The 21654-nt window shown below is 37.4% G+C and overlaps 2 protein-coding genes across 2 annotated transcripts; both read left to right on the forward strand.

Moving 5' to 3' along the window:
- Positions 1-468: 468 nt before the first annotated feature.
- crfb16 (cytokine receptor family member B16) lies at positions 469-4293 on the forward strand. The gene is made up of 7 exons (XM_043219558.1): positions 469-722; positions 1220-1343; positions 1681-1868; positions 1956-2080; positions 3195-3342; positions 3520-3671; positions 4109-4293. Exons 1-7 carry the CDS (start codon positions 665-667, stop codon positions 4244-4246), a joined length of 933 nt encoding a protein of 310 aa, XP_043075493.1. The 5' UTR covers positions 469-664; the 3' UTR covers positions 4247-4293.
- Positions 4294-13646: 9353 nt separating this feature from the next.
- Positions 13647-20172, forward strand: mb21d2 (Mab-21 domain containing 2). Its single transcript, XM_043255183.1, has 2 exons — positions 13647-13947; positions 18178-20172. Exons 1-2 carry the CDS (start codon positions 13695-13697, stop codon positions 19446-19448), a joined length of 1524 nt encoding a protein of 507 aa, XP_043111118.1. The 5' UTR covers positions 13647-13694; the 3' UTR covers positions 19449-20172.
- The last annotated feature ends 1482 nt before the right edge of the window (positions 20173-21654 follow it).

Consider the following 21654-nt stretch of genomic DNA (forward strand, 5'->3'; position numbering starts at 1 on the left):
TGTGGGAATGCTAAAAGACATTCAGTTTACACAATTGTAAAATGTTGAGCTGTAAAATTGGCTCTGAGGTGCCCTGTTAGTTGTGTATGTAACGACGCCAAGGTCCCCTCATAGAAAGATAGGCAAGTACACACATACACACACTCTTTCAGTTGGCTATAACCCTTAAACCCTAAATGTATGAAAACATAGAATTTTGTTTTGGTTTTTTTCAAGTATCTGTTTGTCTGAAAATCTGTGTTAAGGGCATGCACCCACAATCGAGAAGTATTTTACTTTCTCAATAATAGTTAACAACATATAGTAATTACTGCATCTCCTCCTGTTCAACATATTTTCATGTAGTTTCATAAACCACATGCAACTGTAATTTTCAAACCGGTCTCACAGGTTCATTCCAGTGGACATGAGGTATCTTGCCCAACGAGTTATGCTGTTCTGCTCACCTTTCATTTGCCATGTTTACAAGGAGCAGACATCACAAAGACACCTACAGTCATTGATATTAAGACTCTTTCGTTTCACATCAACATGATTAGCAGGGGTTGTTTTATTTGAAAAAGGAGAGTGGAAAACCTCTGGACTATTTTGGTTTTTGCCAAAGGAAGGGGAGTCCAGGGCTTGACCAGGGCTGGTGTTTACAAAGACAGGAGAAGAAGAGGTTATGTGCAGTGGTTTGATTAAGACTCTGTTATCTCTGCTTCTGTACTTTACCATTAACTGTAAGTACAACCTCTCAGCCACCGTGCATTACAGTAGGGGGGTATGTGACATAATACATTGTATTACAGCATTTCAGTCAGTCTTTTAATCTAAGGTCATATTTCTGACCATCATTAGTATTACCAATTACAACAACATAACACTGTTTACAGAAATGGCATTGTATTTATTGGTCATGGATCTAAAATTGAGTTTAGCATTTGGAAACTGTTCTAATAATATATAAAACACATAGTACCAAATATTTGCATAGTTTTCTGATGCTTATTTACAATAATTACGCAGTCATATTTTTGTAAATTACAATAAATGTTAATATTTATCTCAACATTACCTTCTTTAGCTTTCATTGAAATTATCCTGAATGTTAATTTTGGCACTAGTATAATGATAGTTTGACTTCTAAACATGCTACTTAGTATATATGTGTGTGCATGTGTGAGTTTAACGTTTTACCAAATGTATGACAAATGTTAATACTGGTCATTCATTTAAGATTCAAGTTCACTATCCACAACTCTGAATGTCTCAATGCATTCTGTAAACATGATGCACATCCTGAAATGGAGCCTCTTGCAAGCACCCTGTTCCAATGTCAACTATTCTGTACAATTTCAAGGGTAAGCAACCCCCAACCCCCCTCTTCAAGACAGTTTTGAGAAAGATAATGTTGGTACTTTGTTGATTTTATAAAATAAAACAGAGTCACCTAAAGGCAGAATGTATTCCTAAGCATTTAGTCTCCACCCATCACTTCAAGCTACCAAGTTAAAGATCATGTCATCAAGCAGTTATTTCAAAAAGACTTTCTTAATTTGTCAGCTAAACAAAAGAATGAACAAATAAATACATACATACATACATAGTTAATGAATACGTAAAGGTTTTTTTAATTACAGTGTTAATTGTGACTCGTGTCTGATAAATTTAATTACTCATCTCTGTTTTTCAATGTAGGGAGTATGAGTTATACAATCTTAATGGAACATGGGTAGATGCTTTTGACTGCCAAGAGATCAGTGAAAACAGGTGTGACCTCACCCATGACTTGGCCTCCAACTCTGACTACAGTATTCGCATAAAAACGAACTGTGATGGCCAGAAATCATGGACACAACTACCAGCGACCTTCAACAGAAGAGAGAGTTAAGCATTGTTTTTACTAAATCTGAGAAATGAGAAATGTCTGAAATAGCTTAACTGGAACACATCCTTTTTTGTGTATTTTATAGCAGTGTTACTGGTTCCAAAAATGATGATGAATGTGGATGGGGATCCTATCCAGGTGGATTTCAACACAACTCTTCATGATCTGAATGTAATGCTTAAAGTCTGGAAGGAGGGGGCAGAACTGAATGTGAGAATCTTTTCAAAATTTAATTTTGTACCCATTATGTAATGTAACATGTCTGATGGATCTGCTAACAAATGCCTGTGAACCTTGATAAAGCGGACATAATATTTTTCTAGCTGTAAGTAACAGATGTAGCCTGTTTAGAGGATTGCACTTTTTTATAAAACCGTTACTAAAGATTCTTTTATTAAAGGCGGACATTACCGCCTTGATGTAACACTGGAAAAAAATTATAAAGCAATTCACTTTATAGGTAAGCCTTTGTGGATTGTTGAGCCTTAATGTTTTCAACCTGTCACAAAATTATCTGTGACTTCTCTTATTAAACAGAATTTTAATTATAGCATTCTTCAGTTGGACATTCAGTTATGTCAACTTCAGAAACATACTGTGAATACTACTAAATGGAAGATTAAAATTAAGGTAAAAATCATTTTTATTTTGACATAAGGTCATGAAGGATTTGTTGTTCTGTGGCTCCCTCATGTGGACAATATTACTATTATTATCTTAATTTCTGAAACACATTAATAAAAACAGGCAATATTTTTTTAATTATTACAAATGTTTAATGATTCCTGATGGCATACTCTAACATTAAAACTCAAATTTGATGATTTTAACAGTTAAATTAACAGAACGTTTTTTAATCAGCAATGATTGATTGTTGTGTCATTTGTTAAATGGTAATTTAAAAATTAAAATATAAAAAGAATAAAATAAAATAACAAGAATCTTTTATGACAATAAAAATTATCATTAGCAAAAATTAAACATTAATTTCAAAGTAAAGCACTTTAAGCACCTTGTATGAACCCTGGTAATATTGGTGAAAGAATAAAGAGCAATAACAAGCTTCAGGAGTTAGCGTTGAGAAACACATTGCAGATTTCTCAGCGACCGCAGAACATCTTATTTGTGAATGTGATATTGCTCAACTATGGCACTGACCAACCTTTTCAGCAGAAAAAAAAAGAAAACAGGCTTTATGAAAAGTGCAACCTATTGAATGGAGTGTGTATCTCTGTCACACATAGCCTTCTATTTATTTGTATAAAATACAATTTGTTGTCAGTACAAACTAAGACTTATTGTGACATGATGGATGTTGTGGCAGGCCTCCATTCATGTGATCAGAGCTTATCCATACCATTTTTCCATTGCTGCCCATCGAGGGAAAGAGAAGATGTGCTTCAAGGCAGAAGCACTATTAGAAGCCATTAACAAGAGCTGCAGCATTGACACACAATGTGTCATCATACCTAGTGAGTAATCACTGTAGGATGTAATCATTTGATAAAGGAAATTACTTTAGCTTGTGTCATTCCATCTCTACAAAATAAGGCATTGGAAAGACAACTGTGAAAAGTATAGGCAAGATTAAAAATACAGTAATATATAATTCTGAGCTTGTTCACATTAACATTGGATTTCTTTCTTAGAGCAGACATCTGACTATATGAAGCTGGTGATGGTGAGCATCGCTGTAGCTATAGCAGTTACCGTGGCTTTTATTCTGGGATGGCTGTCTACACATCTTGGTCCACAGATCAAACAAATCATTTGCCACCAGGAGAACATTCCCAATGTGCTGGTAATTGTGTTCAAAATTGTCTAGATATCTGAATAAGATCTTTTTTCTGTTATAATATAATTTACTTAGCACAACTGCAAACCAAGGTCACTGGAAATGTATGCCTGTGCCAACATTTCAGCAAAATGAATGATTACATTCTTGCACATCTTGTGTCTTATGGAAGTGATACCTATTCAAAAAAGTAAGTTGGTTCTGTTTTACTGCCTCTATTGTGAATTTCAGCTGGAAACTACAGTGAATTGTATATATTGGTACGTCTTTGAAGTTTTGTATAAATGTAGGTACAGGTACAGCATTTTTTTTCCAATGAGCACAGGTTTATCTATCTGACCTTGTTCAAAATACAAGCAAAAAAAAACACAACAAACCACCATTTCTAGATGTAATGACTTACATTATTTGGAAGAATGACTGCTTGATCTTTATTTTTCCAGCTTGATGACTGGACCACCAGAACACCCATCCTTTGTACTGATGTTTCACTGGAGCCCATAGATCCACTTTTGCTACTCCTCTCAGCAGAGCATCAGTGCACAACGGTGCAGTTTGGAGGGAACAAGTTAGACCAATGAGTTGGACTGCAGGACATAAGCTAACCAAAACAAAACAAAAAAATGACTGTGTGGTATATATATATATATATATATATATATATATATATATATATATATATATATATATATATATATATATATATATATATATATATATATATATATATATATATATATTGTACATTACTATCATATTAAAGGCTGCAATTAACAACAGAGCCCAAATGATCCACCTTTTATCTTCAAGGCATAAGTAAGGCAATCTACTGGAGTGTATAAAACAAGCCAATGCACATTGGGATGTGCTGATTGCATCCAGTTGTAGCTGATCACAGCATGAGTATAATTGAGCAGCTAGTGAAGTGCACATTCAGGTTTTCGCTGAGGAGCAAAACTGGTGACCTATCGATATGTAACTAGAGTTACATAACCGAGGCAATCCTTGGTCATTCTGTCATGTTGATGACCGAAGAATTGGGATCCCATACAAAATGCCATGGATGCTGCCCCTTCCAGTGTCATGTGGTAGCCTCCTCTGTCTGGCCAGCTATGGTTGTCATAGCACTACTGACTCAGTAAGACTGGGTAACATTGTGAACGTACCCTGTTCTACTTTGGACAGGAATACTGCGGAAGTCCCATCCTTCAGGAGGTTTCAGAACACTTACTCAAATGGACAATGTTTAATTGCATATGGAAGGTCTGCTGGGGTGCACAGGTTCTTAAGACTACCTGTGGAACTATACATATGGGATTCTTTCAGGTCACTCCATATGGACCCCAGCCCTCTACCAGTTCTCAAGGATTCAATTAGTGAGGGCCTGGCAACAGACTCTTCCACATCTGGCTGCTGAGGGGACAGAGGAGCTCAACAGGGTCTGGTGTATGGACACTCTGGAGCAGTTAAACTGGGCCTCTCAGTGTCTTTATTCATTCGAGTTGAGAAAACAAGAAGATATCGGCTAGACACAAGGGCTATAGAATCTAGAGAACATGTTAGCGGTTGCCCAGCTCGCAGCTCTTCAGATATCTGACAGCAAGGAGCCACAAGCCAATGCCAAGGACGACATTCTTTGGAGAGCAGAATGATCATAACCACTCTTATCCAAAGTGAAAAGCTGAATGTTCACTGCACCAGCTGGATGCAATCAGTAATGTCATTGGCTCATTTTTATACACTCAAAGTAGATTGGTCTCTATAAGAGATCCCGAATCGTTGGTCACCGATGGGACTAGGGAGTGACTGAATGAAAGGGAACATAATATAGGGTAGCTTTATGTTAACTTCTGAATGTAATTCTAAAATTATATTTCTCCTCATTTACACGTATATGTCTGACTTGTTTTCCTGACAGATTAGTTTAGCACATATCAGGGTCATATCATCATATCATATACAGAAAGTCTCCATGACAACCCATCAAAAAGTAGGATGTACTTCTCAATGTAATATGAATAGTATTATTAATAATACAAATATTATTATTACAAATTAAGGAGTAATCCCAGAATTTTGTGTTCTTTCTTTTAATTTTAACAATAAACATCTTTTGTGCAGCTCTTTGTTCAAAAAATCTAAATTTAATACACATTAAAGTTAGTGATTAATCCCTTCATTTGACTACCACAGTTTTTTTAATAATAGCTTTGGGAATAGTGCTTTTCTGCGCCCCCTCTTTGCTCTAGTGTTCTTATAGTGCCCTTATGTGCCCATTAGGCCTGTGTGGTAATCTGGCTAAGAGTGCAAATAATAATTGCTTGAACGTCAGTAGTATTTAGACTGAAGAAATTGGTATTGAAATATTTTGGGTGGTGTGTTAAATTGATCAGGTCACTTGGCAAATAGTTATTTATATGCAGAGCAAATTTACAGCGTTTCGCTGGCATCAAAACTTTCTGAACATATTGTAAAAATGGTTAAAAAAAGGATTTCAAAAGCTAAAACGTATGTAACCCTCATTCCCTGAAGAAGGGAACGGAGACATCACCTCAAATGACCGACAAATTGGGATCTCGCTTCGAGAGACCAATCTACTTCGAGTGTATTTAAACGAGCTAATGAACATTGGCATGCGCTAATCGCAGTGCTTCAGTTCTCAGTGCTTCTACCCTTTTGATGTGAGAACACAGAAGGATACTGGTTCCACACATAGACTATAAAATCTAGTGAACATGTTAGGGTGCGCCCAGATCTACAGATATCGCCATAGCGTTTACTGCAGATGCATCTTCACCACAGGCAGCTTAGGCACTGTTGTTCAAAGCCGACGAGTATCCAGAGGCCCACATCCACAAATAACCGCATCCAGAAATACAGAGGTGTACGTTGTCTGAAGCAAGACCCATGCTGTCTTCCAAACCGCGGCGAGTTTACCAGACGCAACGTCTTTAAAAAGACACACCCGCGAACGCCCTTTTAGTGCTGAGGCAATGAGGGGATGGTCACTTGCACACTGAAATACCTGTGACAATCTGATGTCTTGAATGCCTTTGAGTCTCGCTCCCTGTCTGTGGCAATGATTAGTGTATTGATCAGTTTCTTTCTCATCTGTTTGAATGAAGGCTGTTTTTTTCCATCTCCAGGAATGTAAGCAGCCAGCAGTGGGAGGCAGCACGTCTTATTTTTTGTGGTATTCAGTCCAGAAAGGTTTTTTAGTTTTCTCTTCCTAAACTGTTTGTGAATCGTAAAACTGATCAATGAACATTTTTTGATGCCTGAGTGTTGGAATGCCTTCTTCCTAGGTCTGGTCTTTGTCCCTCAGGGATCAAAACTCCTAAAACTAATTTAATTTACACTGAATACAGGATATTTTTGTTGTCTGAGACCATTAACGGAGATGTGCAAGGCAATTTTAACCCAGAACAGCATAAATCTGTAATCAAATAAGCATAAGCATTTTTTTCATTTACAGACCTCCCAGAACTCTCTGTTCTTTGCATACCACAAAACCACACATTTTCTCCTCAAACCAACACTCAAACTTCAATCAGTTCTTTCCAATTTCTATAAAAGCAAATATATTTAAGGTTACAGATAACTTCCTATAGGCCTCCTATATGTTTGATGTGCATGGAAATTGTATACCCGGGAGCCACAGCTTTTCTTTAGAAATATAGCACATAGTCTTAGAGCATGTACTTGACTAACTGGGGCCCAGGTCAGGAATCAGACAGCCAGGCTAAACTGTATGCTAACCACCTCATGTCACAAAAGTCAATTAATTATCAGCACATAGAGTCTCTTTCACCTAGATATCACACTATAAAGATTGTGTCTGTTCCCTGAAAACGAAAAATCATTGTCAATCTAATTTATGGGTAAGAATCTAACTGATTTTTTACAAATAAAAAACAATTATAATACAGAGAAACATATGACAACGCTTGGCTTACTTAATATCAGATCCCTTTCTATGAAAGCACTTTTTGTAAACGATATGATCATTGATCATAAAGTAGACATGCTTTCTTTGACATAGACCTAAAGCCAAATGATTACATTATTCATAATGTATAAATTAGTATACTCCCCCAATATTACTGTTATAAACATTAGCCACATCTACAGGGTAAAGGATGTTGCTAAGTTTATAGAAATATCTTCAGCATTACAAAGAAGTCATGTTTCAAGTGCAATTTGTTATTATTGGTGCTGCTTAATATAACGTTATCCAGAAAAAGGTTTTAATGATTGTAAGTTGCTTTTGATAAAATTAGGGATGCATGATAAACATTGCTTGATATATAATGCAAATTGCAATTGATGGCATTTATAGCCAATTACAGAACTGGCTTTACTGAAAAAATGTGCATTACATATCAGCCAATGTTTATTGTGCATCCCTAGATAAAATTGTAAATTGCTTTAAATAAAAGCATCTGCTAAATGACTAAATGTAAATAGAAATCACTTATGATGTTTGTGCTAGCTACAGGTCACCAGGACACCATGTAGGCTTTTTAAAAGAATTTGGTGATTTTCTATCTGTAGTACTGGCTACAGATAAAGTCTTAATTGTTGGTTAGGAACCTAGGCATTGTGTTTTTTGATAGTAATCTTTAGTGATTAATTATCACGATTAGCGGACAATCTTGATCAGGAACCCTTTTTAGTGTTTCCTTCTGCTGCAGCACGCAGACTGCTCCGGTGCTGATGTAATTTTTCAGGATTGTATCTGTGCAGAAATATTGAAAATAAAAGCATTAAGGAATCATTAAATGTGTTCTGTCTTGCGAAGGAGAGCAAAGTGGTTTTGGGTGGAGATTTCACAGACAGGAAGCAGCCGAGGGGGAGAGATCCTTCTCTGGGGCTTGCATTTTCTGCTGCTGGTAAACACCCACTAAACAGACAAGGAATGAGAAAATGAACCTATGAAACGTGACAGTACCCCTCCCCAGCCCATCTTACTCGTTGATTGTAATCATCAATAAGGGAGTGACCCAATATGTTCCTGGCAGGAACCCAACTTCTCTCCTCTGGAACGTAACCTTCCCAGTCCACCAAATATTGGAATCCACGTCCCCTTCACCTCGAATCCAGAATACAATTCTCTGAATAATTAGGTTCCCCATCTACAAATGCAGTGGTGGAGAAACCAGGGCAGGCGTATTAAGTTACAAATGAAAAACGGGTCTGATTTTGAATACATGGAAGACTGGGTGAATTCTCCTGTACGCTGGAGGAAGTTTAAGGCAGACTGCCACCGGGCTAAGAATCTTGGCAACAGGAAATGGGCCAATAAATTTAGGGGCTAATTTATTACAGACGGATCAGAGGGGAATGTTTTGAGTAGAAAACTTTACTTTTTGACCAACAACGTTGATGGTAGGCTTTGACCGATGGCGATCAGCTTTAGCCTTGGTGTGCTCCCTCACCCGGAGTAGAGTCTGACGAGTTCTAGTCCAGGTGCAGAGACACCTCTAGATGAAGGCGTGGGCAGAGGGAACCGCGACTTCGGATTCCTTACTGGGAAAATTAGGTGGCTGGTAACCTAAGCTACGCTCAAACTGTGAGAGGCCCGTGGATGACATCGACAATGAGTTATGCGCGTACTCAACCCATAACTGTGATCCACGTCAGTAACTGCTGTCTCCTTGACTGAAGGTAATTTTGGCAAGGGAATAAAATGTGTCTTCTTCAGGAACCGGTCCACTACGGTTAAAACAATGGTATTGCCCAGAAAGGGCGGGAGGGCGGTGATGAAATCTAGCGCAATGTGGGACCAGGGTCTCGAAGGAACAAACAGGGGTTGAAGTAACCCCTCTGGAGGTCGACTGGAAGTCTTACCACTACCACAAACTATATAGTGGATATAGTGAGAATCGTTTCACCAGAATCCACCAGAATCGTTTTTTTAACCAAAAAAATGGTGCGACTGATTCCTGGATGACAAGCCACGTTGGAAGAATGACCCAATCATGTCTGACCTTAATCTCTCCTCGGCTGCACTCGACCACCTGAATGCTGTCTTGATGGAGGTCAAGGCAGTCAGAGGCGTGACTAGTTGGCTGAAATTGCAAATGAAACACCGGTAAAAATTGTTGAACCCAAGAAATCTCTGCAGGGCCTTGTGAAAATCAGAGGTTGGCCAATTTACCACAGCCTTAATCTTATCAGAATCCATGCACACCACCTCAGGCGACACAATGTAACCCAAAAATGAAACCGACTATGCATGAAATGCGCATTTCTCTGCCTTGACAACAAGCCCATCCTCTAACAGCCTCTGAAGCCTCTGAAACCCTTGATGCCGACTGATGGGAAGCTTAATCCCACTGTTGTAGGCGTGAGTATACACGCAGGGCTAGTTTAACCAGTCCTTCAAAACTCAATTTTCCTGCGGATGTGATCCCCTAGTGCATGCAGGAAGATGTCCCACTGCCCCCGCTCATTCCATCCACCCTCGGCCAACCAGGGTTCAGAATTCGATAGAGTAATCAGAGACGTACCATTCAACCTGGGGGAGATTGGCAAGTCTTCTTGCGCCCTGCCACTGCACAATCAAAAATGGCCTCCATGTATGCCGACATCTATTGAAAATGAAGAACAGTGGTGATTCTCCCATACTGCCGTGCCTCATAATGCCACCTTGCCCATCAACAGGGTCAGTACACCAGTGCTACCTTGGACTCTTCAGTAGCAAATGTTTGTGGCTGTAGGGAAAAAAACATGGAACATTTAATCAGAAAAGCCCTGCACATATTGGGTTCCCCGCCATACCTTTCAGGAGTTGGCAGGCAAGGTTCAGGGCATGGTAATTTTGTCCATCCTGGTAATTCATACGTCCTGTGGAGTTTACAAGGAAGTTTTATAAGTCCATGTTTTCCACTGAATCCATAGTGGTCAGTTCCTAATGTCACAACAGACTAAGAGGATTCAAGTGCGGTTAAACAGAATTTATTGAAAAAGAATAATATGGCAATTCCAGGAAGTTAATAGTTTCCGAGTAGGGAAATCCAGGAACTGGAAAGCGAATCAACAAGAACCCAGAACACTGGTGTCCACACAGTGGAAAGGCAGCCACTAGTCCAGTGAATAGCGCACACAATAAATAGTGAATGTGTGAACGAGCCATAGCTGATCTCAATCAGCTGGCTCACTGAGGGCACACCCACTAATCAGACACAAAACAAGCAAGGAACGAGAAAATGGACCTACAAAACGTGACAATGATGGTGTATAAAATGTATTTTAGATAAAAAAATAAACAACAAATAAGAATAAAAAGTATTAACCAAGACCTACCAAGAGGTCACAAAACTTTTCCAATGTAAGCTAAATATTAATAGAACTTATATTATAATTTGGTAAAACAAATCAAAGTGTTGCACATTTTTATCAACTTTCACTTTTTAATACTTGGTTGCAAATCCTTTGCAGTCAATTACAGCCTGAAGTCTGGAACGCATAGACATCACCAGACACTGGGTTTCATCCCTGGTGACGCTCTGTCAGGCCTCTACTGCAACTGTCTTGCAACTGGTCCCTTCTTTTTCTTAGGGCATTTTCCCTTCAGTTTTGTCTTCAGCAAGTGAAATGCGTGCTCAATCAGATTCAGGTCAGGTGATTGACTTGGCCATTGCATAAGATTCCACTTCTTTCCCTTCAAAAACTCTTCGGTTGCTTTTGCAGTATGCTTTGGGTCATTGTCCATCTACACTGTGAAGCCCCGTCCAATGAGTTGTGAAGCATTTGGCTGAATATGAGTGGATAATATTGCCTGAAACACTTCAGAGTTCATCCTGCTGCTTTTGTCAGCAGTCATATCATCAATAAATACAAAAGAACCAGTATCATTGGTAGTCATACATGCCCACGCCATTACACAACCACCACCATGCTTCACTGATGAGGTGGTATGCTTAGGATCATGAGCAGTTCCTTTCCTTCTCCATACTCTTCTCTTCCCATCACTCTGGTACAAGTTGATCTTGGTCTCATCTGTCCATAGGATGTTGTTTCAGAACTGTGAAGGCTTTTTTAGATGTTGTTTGGGAAACTCTAATCTGGTCTTCCTGGGGGATTGACACACATACACCTAACTCTTGGAGAGTTTTCTTGATCTGATTGTTGTGAAGGGTGTTTTCTTCACCAGGGCAATAATTCTTCGGCCATCCACCACAGTTGTTTTCCGTGGTCTTCTGGGTCTTTTGGTGTTGCTGAGCTCACTGGTGCATTCCTTCTTTTTAAGAATGTTCCAAATAGTTTTTTGTCTCTCTAATGGGTTTGTTTTGTTTTTTCAGCCTAATGAAGGCTTGCTTTACTGATAGTGACAGCTCTTTGGATCTCATCTTGACAGTTGACAGCAACAGATTCCAAATGCAAATAGCACACTTGAAATTAATTCTGGACATTTCATCTGCTCATTATCATTGGGATAATGAGGGGATAACACACACCTGGCCATGGAACAGCTGAGAAGCCAATTGTCCAATTACTTTTGGTCCCTTAACAAGTGGGAGGCACATATGCAAACTGTTGTAATTCCTACACCATTCACCTGATTTGGATGTAAATACCCTCAAATTAAAACAGTCTGCAGTTAAAGCACATCTTGTTCATTTCATTTCAAATCCATTGTGGTGGTGTATAGAGCCAAAAATATTAGAATTGTGCCGATGTCCCAATATTTATGGACCTGACTGTAAATACCTTGGACTTTCTCCCATCGGACACTGAGTATTTTCTAGCATGTATCACTGTTTCAACTGATAGCTACAGAGCTTACAGAGCCAGTTCTATTTTCCCTAGTTAGTTTTCCTAGTCTGTTTTCCCTGTGTTTTGATTCTCGCCTGTGTATCTAGGGTTCTTCTCTTGTAGTGTTGCCTGCATTATGTTTGCACCTCGACTGGACTCTCTGCTGATTGTGTTTACTCTCATTTCCACATTTACTGAATAGACAGTTGTTGTTTTTTTTCTTTAAGAAAAATTAAGCAATGTGAACACTTGTATACTATACACTATAAGTGCCATACACTATAAGAACATCATGCTTGTGATTCAACAAATAGTCAAATACAGGAAATACATCAGATAAGCAGTTAAGTGATGTGATGATGAAACAAGACTTTTGTATTCCTACCTAACTAATTAGCAAATAATATGCATATTTTGATTGAACGTAATAATAATAATAATAATAATAATAATAATAATAATAATAATAATAATAATCACTTTATTATAATAAATTGTAGCAAATTAGGTAACACTTTACAATAAAGTTATAATTAGCTAACAATATGAGCTAAAAAGAGAATGCATTTATTAATCTTAGATATTGATAATTTTTGTATTTAATAATACACTATTAAAATGTAAAAAAATGTTTAGTCTGTAAATGATTTAATGATCCTGAGCCAACATGTACTAACAATGAACTAACAATGTTGTATTTTCATAAAGTTAATAATACATATTGTAACAGATGTAGGCCTATTGCTAATTGTTAGATTTTAACTGTCTTTACTGTATTTTTGACGAATGTATAGGCTAATGCAAATACTGGAAATAATAATAATAATAAACGGTTTAAAAAATTATAGTAATTTTAACTATAAAATTACAAATATTTTTCACAGAAAATATTTTTCTACACATTGTTTATTATTGATGTTGATGTAATATAACAATTTAAATGAGAATATTTAGCTATTGCTATTATCGGCGAAACGCATTTTAGCACTGATTTTACCGGTAAACAGTAGCGCCTTAATCCTTTTCACCATGAAACAAAACGTATCATAACCCCGTGATTTACAACAGTCTGAAAAAAATATACTACAATGTTTCTCACAACCTATTTAGTGAGTTTATTTTGCAGTGGGCTGTTCTGTAATCTATGAGCGTACGGGCTAGATCGCATGACATCATAGCTCCATATAAAGACCAGACCACCTGATGTGTTAAAAAAGGAGGAGAAACCAAGAGAGACGTCGTATCCCTGACGGTTCCTCCGGTGTGAAGATGGCGGTCCCAACTCAAAGCAGCCGGACCGGATCCGTTAGCAGTCTGGGAAACAGTCCAACCGCAACACCGGGCGGCTTAAACAACAACCACAAACTGTGGTGCTGTCATGAGCTTGATTTCAGATCCGGAATGAAGATCGAAGAGCTCAACCGACTCATCCATGAATTCAGTAAACAAGACCAACGGGAGTATGATGACCAGAGGGCACTGGAAATACACACCGCCAAGGATTTTATCTTCTCCATGCTAGGTAGCATCTTCTGTTTAAAATATTTTTTTAAATATCATTATTATTATTCATTACGTTCACCTATTTTTCGTTATTCAGTTTTATTACGTAAAAATGGTAGAATCTGATTAGAATTACAGACAGAAAATGCACGAATAGCTATATTTTACCCATAATTATGTGTCATAGGTTTTAGATAAAGAATATGAAATAGATTTATTTACTAATTATTGCCCTGCCCAAGGTGGGTCGTTACAATCCCTGCAGTGTGCTTTGTGCCAACATATAAGTATTTTACATGATCCAAACACTGAATTCAGTTTGGTATGCTCTTAAGCTGGTTTATGTTTGACCTGTTGTGCAATAATTCTCCCGTAGCCTCGTGAATGCATGTTACTGATCTGTTGTGTGACAGGATCAGAATGATTATGTCCATGATGAAACCCCCAAATCACTACATAGAAAAAGTGAAGAACAATTGCTTACCAGCTGAAAAATCAAATAAAATAAAAACATCAATAGTGCACAGGGCAGACATAAATGTATAAAAACTGGCTTTAATATCAATAACCATAATTCCTAACGTAATATCAAACCATTAAATATGTGTGTTTAATATGTAATAATTTGTTATTTCATATTAAATTATTTTATTATTTAATTTTTTTTCAGTGCTTATTTAAAAATATTCTGACACCGGGGTGGTCTAAGACAGATTTAATATTGTGACTGTTTTCTACAGAAAATCAATAGGGCTATGTGCTAGGTTTTTATTTCCAAACTAGGCGGAAGTGGGTTGAGGTAGCATTCAGGCTGTTGTGGGAACCTCAAATCCATTGAGGCAGAAGTAATGTACAGCTCTCTTTTTCTTTCTGTTCTCACACTTTCATTCACTGCCATTCAGCAAAGACTCATAGCAGGAGGCTGGCTGGCCTGCAGTGTCTGTGTATGCAAATGAGACAGATGGAACAAAAGTGACACTGAATATGTTTGAGAGTTGTAGCCTAATCTAGTCTAGATTTAAAGAATGAAAGGGAGGAGGGGTGAGGGAACAGGATAAAGGATGGAGCAGGATGAACTTAAAAAATATTTATACATACACTTCGCTCTGCACATTTTGTATGCAGTCATTACTGCTTCAGAAGTTTGTTTTATTTGACCGTAATGTTCCATTCAAAAGAACATTAAAGTGTGCAAGACGTGACTGCTATTCAAATTTCATGATTGCAGTTAAATCTTCACAAATGCTGCAGGTAGTAGTGTAGTGCAAGACAGTGTTCTTAAGTGAAGTATACTTCAGCTGATTTCCTGTGTGCAGGGAGTACAGAGCAGTGAACTTGTCAATTGGAACAAAGTTCATTCAAGAAGCTCTCTTCTAATCAGCTGGTGATTTAAATCACATGCACTAAAAAGAGACATGCAAAATATGCAAACAGAGTGGTCACAAGGAGCAGGATTAAGAACTGCTGAGTGTAAATACTTTAATGATATTATTTTCTTCCAGTTGTTTATTAAATTAAATTGTTTACTTATACTGCTATTAAGTAGTTCGAATTATTAGAACAGCTTTGAACGGTTTGATAAATTAAGATATGGACAGCAAAGATATATAATGCAGTATTATAACAAAATAGAAGAAAAAAAGCATTGTTTCTTTAATTTTATCCATAAAAATGTAATTGCCCCCACATTCTGGAAACTATTAAAATGGCTACCTTTCTGTAAAATGAATGCAGTGTTGAAAGGTGAAAAAACCAATACAGTACAAAATCTTGATGACTGAAAAAAACAGGACTTGGATCCTACTAAAATGTTGTGGGAGGACCTGAAAGAACAATTTATGCTTGTATGATCAAGTGAGCTTGACACAGATCAGTATGTGAATTTGAATTTTTTTTTTATAAGGAGAAGCTGTCATAGGAAATGTTCAAGAGAGATTAAAAATATACATTAAGTGGAAAAAGAAGACAAAGAACTTTAACATATTAAGTGATTTCAAGGGCACCGAGTCAAGCTGTCTGATTCAGAGAACAGCTATAAATATTTGAGTGCATCCCATTCCTCAAAGGAGACAGATAAATCTCAGCTTGGAGTGGGCCTGGATGGAGAAGAACAATTATGCATTCATGAGAACATTAAATAGCTGGCTGCATCTATACTCAGTAATTGATTGTATGTCTCCATCTGCGCTCTAAAAACTAGTATAGATGCACAATAGAATGGAAACAATTCTAAGGAACGTCACATTTCTCCATTATTGATCCTCCGCTTTTTTTTCAAGTGCTGGTGTTGACTTTCAGGTCCTCTTATTGATCCACTGAAAATAGATTCCAAAGGAGAGTGCTCTGCTGTCTGCAGTTAAGTAGAAGACTTTTGGTCACGTGAAAGGAAGTGTACAGTAGCACGGTGGTTTGAAAACGTGGAGGGGCAGCATTATCTTATAATGTTTAGTTAGGCTTTGATTAGCAAATGTAGAATGATTCAATTAAAAAAGTAATGCAATTTTATTCTGCTTGAAAAATGTAAACAAACAATGTACAATGCAACCAACAAGCACACTGATAATTTACAGTAGAGAAACCATGCTCTTCATATACATGTGTACATATATTAGGGCAGTCAGTCAGTCAATCAAAAAAAAAAAAAAAAAAAAAAAAATTATTACACCACTGACTTCCATTGTAGGACGAAAATACTATGTAAGTCAGTGTTGAACCAAAACAACCTGCTACAAGCTTTCTTCGGCAGAAAGAAATTCATACAGAGTTGGAAATACTCAAGCTTGAGTTTTTGGTTGAACAATTCTTTTTTAATGGGGTAGACATTACAAATTGCAGCTTTAGAAATATTTTATTTGTTTCAACATAAAATTAAAATTGATTACACATAAACATGTAAGCTACAACAGCCTAACATAAACTATGTAACATAAAAAAAGATCATACAATAAAAGTGATTGGTAACCAAAACAGCTTTGTTATTGTCTTCAAAATGCCTTCTTTTATGTTCCAATGAGACAAATTTAAAATGTATATATTTATACCCCTTAATAATAATAATAATATATATATTATATACAACAGCAAACAAAAAGTTAAAGAGACTTATGTTTTAGGCACCATATTGCCTGCTTTTGCTTTTTTTTGTTTTATTATTCCAAACATAGGCACAAGCAGTTTTGCGTCTCTGAGTAACATAACTCATTCTTAAATGAATCAACCAATTGAATGACTAGGTTCAATCACAATCGCAATGCTGCCATTGACCCTGGGTATGGCCCTCGGTCTAGGGACTATTTAACTACACATACGTTTCAAAACAGTCAATCCACTGTAAACTGCACACAGCTTGTCAATGAGTTTAGATAACTGATATACAATCCAGTTAATTAATATATGGTCAAGAAGTGTTTAAGGAAGCCATGTTCATATATAGTCTTTCCTGTGTTGAAATGCCCCCTGCTGGTTGGATAAGTTTTGTTAGACAAGTGATACATGTTTTTGAGTGATGAAAGCTTTAGGTGCAAACTAATAAACATGTTGTTCTCTAACATATCAAAGTCTCTGTCTCCATAACAAATCCGATTAGTTAATCCCAATGTTGTTCCAGGGTCAGCAAAGATGTTTATTCAGGAACATGTCATACTTCATAATATATATAGTTCATGTCAGACATCATAATTTTTTTTTCCTATTTCTTTTTTAACAACAGATTAAGTAAATTGTAAATTGTGATTTACAAGCACATAAAACATGCCGAAAATTATGTAAAGACATAACGTTGGAAATTTGTTTTAGGTGTCGCCAAGGTGCATCTGTGTCCTGCTGAAGCACATCAGATAAGAGATATTATGATTCTCCAAAAAACTAAAACTTCATTCAAATAAACTTTTTTCAGTCACCACACTAATACTGCATCCCAGCACACATTTTCTTCCCCATATTGATTGATGCTGAAGTTAATAGGTGTGTTCGACTTGAAGTGGAGCTGCAGCGACCGATCGGTTGCAATATTTTCAATTATATTCCACAGTCACTGAATCAATGATAAACTGACTTTAATTGAAAAATTTACTGTTTTACTGTTTACTGTTTTACTGTTTAAAAATTTACCTCTTTTTAAAGCAGAATTTTGTTTCCACTACTGACACTATTTTCATGTTTAACATTGTTAAACTGCTTTAACATAATTTGTATTGTATGTAGTGTTATATAAAAAAGATGACTTAACTTTGTTTTGTGTCTGTTTCAGGCATGGTGCAAAAGCTGGACCAAAAATTGCCTGTCGCAAATGAGTACCTATTGTTGTCTGGTGGTGTGCGAGAAGGTGTGGTAGACATGGATCTCAGTGAGCTTGGCATCTACAACCGTGGCTCCAACTATGACATGGCCTTCACCCTGTTGGTTCCTGCACTTAAATTGCACGACCGGAACCAGCCTGTCACACTGGATATGCGCCACTCAGAACTTGGTCACTCTTGGCTTAGCTTGCGACTTTTTGACGAGGGTACCATTAACCGTTGGCGGGACTGCTGCACGCTTACTGATCATCTGAATGGCACCACCAACTACTTTTTCTCACCTACACTGGTAGCTGACTGGTTTCAAGAAGCTGTTGGACTTGTACTTGCAGAGTTACAACGCAAGCCACAAAGGGGCACCCCACGAGTTGAGCGAGTTGAGCGCCACAACACACTACTCACTATCGTTTTAGGTGTAGGCAGCAGCCGCATGCTTTATGACATTGTTCCTGTGGTGTCTTTTAAAGGCTGGCCAGCAGTTGCTCAGAGCTGGTTAATGGAGAACCACTTCTGGGATGGCAAAATCACAGAGGAGGAGGTTATCAGTGGCTTCTATCTGCTGCCTGCCTGCTCAGCCTCTGGTTGCAGAAAGAATGAGTGGCGTCTTTCTTTTGCCCGCAGCGAAGTTCAGTTGAAAAAGTGTATCTCACCAGGCCTTATGCAAGCTTACCAGGCATGTAAGGCAATAGTTATTAAACTACTAGCCCAACCTACATCTATCAGTCCATATTACTTGCGTAGCATTATGTTGTGGGCCTGTGACCGACTACCTGCAAGCTATTTGTCACAGGAAGAATATGTTGCGCATTTCCTGCTAGGTCTCATAGATGACCTGCAGCACTGCCTTGTCAACAAGACCTGCCCTAACTATTTCATCCCACAGTGTAACATGTTGGAGCACCTGGGTGATGAGACTACTATGTTTCATGCTCGTAAGCTAGCGTTGGTACGTATGGATCCATCCGAGCACCTGCGCTCCATTATTGAGCAGGCCAAGACAGCCAACAGACTGACTCAGGAGATGCAGCGTTGTGGGAGTTCCTCAGGACTGCTCTCTCCACTTGCGGATCCCTCCATAGTTGATAACCAGCAACCAGATGACCGGCTGGCCAAGAAGCTACAGCAGTTAGTGACTGAAAATCCAGGGAAGTCTATCTCTGTGTTCATCAACCCTGATGACGTCACACGACCTCACTTTCGTATTGATGACAAGTTTTTCTGAAAAATATGGTCCATTTTCACTTCTCCTCGGCTATAATGGTGGAACCTGATGGGACACTTTCCAGAAACTGGAGCTACGTCCCTATGTCTTTAAACGTCAGAACACAGTATTTTTTGATGGAAATGTTCTGCAACAGCTCTATTGGACTTGCCTTATTAAGAGGCAAATCTATACCATTTGCATCTGCAAGCATGGTGGTTTTCATGTTTCGTCTAAGAATAAAAGTCAGGCCAAGTGGACAACGATTTACATAGTAAATGTAGTATATGTCCTCCAGGTGGTATGTTATTTTGAACCCATTTTAAATGAATGATATATTCAGACATTGTTGTATGTGTTTTGCTCCTGTTCTGACTACACTTTGCCGGCACCTTTATGTGTTATTGTTATATCAATATAATGCTGTTTTTAAACCTGTCCAGTTAACTTGCCTTGTTATGTATTTAGAAGATACAACAGAAGAATATGTCAGAGAAGACAAACCCTTTCTATATATAAGGGATTGAAATCATATTCCTTTTAAGTGCAATTAAAAAAAGAGAGGTTTGAGAGGTTCTTATATTGTCAAAAATTGTTATTCTAAGAATGCAGAAGGGGTGTGGGGCCTGTAACCCTAAAACTTTCTGATGTTGGAGAATAAAAGAATGTTGTTTTTATTTTATTTTATTTATGCATTGTTATTATTTTTTTATTGAATAAATTAAAGTGACAAGCAGCAATCCGATATAAGCCCACTTATCACCAGTGTTAAGGGTGTCGCTAACATAAAAATCTGTCATGAAGTTTGTACTTTACTGTAGCTCAAAAATTCTGGCTGTGTTGTTCTATCAGTAATTGAAGAATACTACATTGCTTTGACAATTGGTTTAGATATTTGCTTAGTTTGTTCAATATCAGTCCTTTAAAAATTTTAACGCAGAAGTAAAACTTTACAGCAAGACATAAAGCAAGACATTCAAAAACACTTTTGCATGTAGGACTAATTTCTTTTTCATCTCAAACCTTCGATGCTAATTTCAAAATGTCTTTTTAGGGTTACTAACAAGAGGCTTTGACAATTGACAATACAGTTATAAATAGAGTCTAATTCAGTTATTGGAGAGAGAGATTAACTGTAGTTAGTCTGTGAGACTGAGTTCAGCATCAGCGTCTCTACTAATAGCTAAATTGTAACTTTAGCTGTTTCAATAACAGAGACTTTACCACTTAAATAGAGATGTGCAACTGAGAGAGATCATGTAGCTTTCAGCTGTGAAACTGTTTTATAGTAAATCCACAGGGTAGCACTGACAACGAGTTTCTGTGTGCGTGTATGTCTCTGAGTGCGTATTAATACTATATTGTATGTGTTTCTATAAGGGAGAGTGCGGAAGAAAAAAAGCGCATGTTCCATCAATAATAAAACAATTTTGTGGAATAAACATTCTGCATTTTCATCTTGTTCTTAGGTTACTTTGCTGTTGTAGGATGTGAAATAAACCAGGTCCTTTCAAAGAACCTTTGAAATACCAGACTGATTTAAAAAATGAACGATAGTTTGGCCTCACATTTATCGCCACAGCATACTGCCACATTTTCTGCACTGTACTGTGCTTGTTTCATTCTGCTGTTCGCAGATACAGTGGACTCCCCAAACATGTAAAGTCAGCATATTTTGTGACATAATATCCTAGCCTGCACGTTTCCACATAACCACAACACCCCAGTTCATGATATTAACTAATTGAATCTACAACACAAATAGACATATCTGCTATAACCTGTTTCCATGGTATTTAATGTTGACGTGTACTATTAAAATGTTATGTACCCAGAGATCCTGAAAAAAATCTTTGAGAGGTCATTAAAACTGACCTTTGTATTTGAAATGTCTTTGAACCTCTCATATCAGAACATTGAACTAAAAAACGTGTAGCAGCATCTAGTTCTTTTTATAACAGCAGATGTAACATAAGCTGTTATTCCCATCACTGTACACTGCTGATGCTGCAATTCCTCATGTTTTGATCAATGGGGCCATTACAGTATTGTGCAGGGTTGTGTGCTATTCTGAACTGATCTGAGAGTCTTTTACATTCAATTTCTGAAGTTGAAAGAAGGATTTAATTGTAATTTGAATGTAAAGAAGTTAAAAAAAGGGATTTACGCATTTAATTGTCAATATTTCATTATGCCTTGTATTTGGGGTGGCTATCTAATGATTTCA

The sequence above is a fragment of the Puntigrus tetrazona genome, chromosome 2, assembly GCF_018831695.1.
Source record: "Puntigrus tetrazona isolate hp1 chromosome 2, ASM1883169v1, whole genome shotgun sequence".
Taxonomy (NCBI): domain Eukaryota; kingdom Metazoa; phylum Chordata; class Actinopteri; order Cypriniformes; family Cyprinidae; genus Puntigrus; species Puntigrus tetrazona.

Coding starts and splice junctions, on each gene's coding strand:
- mb21d2 (XM_043255183.1), top strand. CDS start 13,695: ATGGCGGTCCCAACTCAAAGCAGCCGGACCGGATCCGTTAGCAGTCTG. Junction 13,948..18,177: donor TTTTATCTTCTCCATGCTAG/GTAGCATCTTCT, acceptor TGTCTGTTTCAG/GCATGGTGCAAAAGCTGGAC.
- crfb16 (XM_043219558.1), top strand. CDS start 665: ATGTGCAGTGGTTTGATTAAGACTCTGTTATCTCTGCTTCTGTACTTT. Junction 1,344..1,680: donor TATTCTGTACAATTTCAAGG/GTAAGCAACCCC, acceptor TTTTCAATGTAG/GGAGTATGAGTTATACAATC. Junction 2,081..3,194: donor AGGAGGGGGCAGAACTGAAT/GTGAGAATCTTT, acceptor ATGTTGTGGCAG/GCCTCCATTCATGTGATCAG.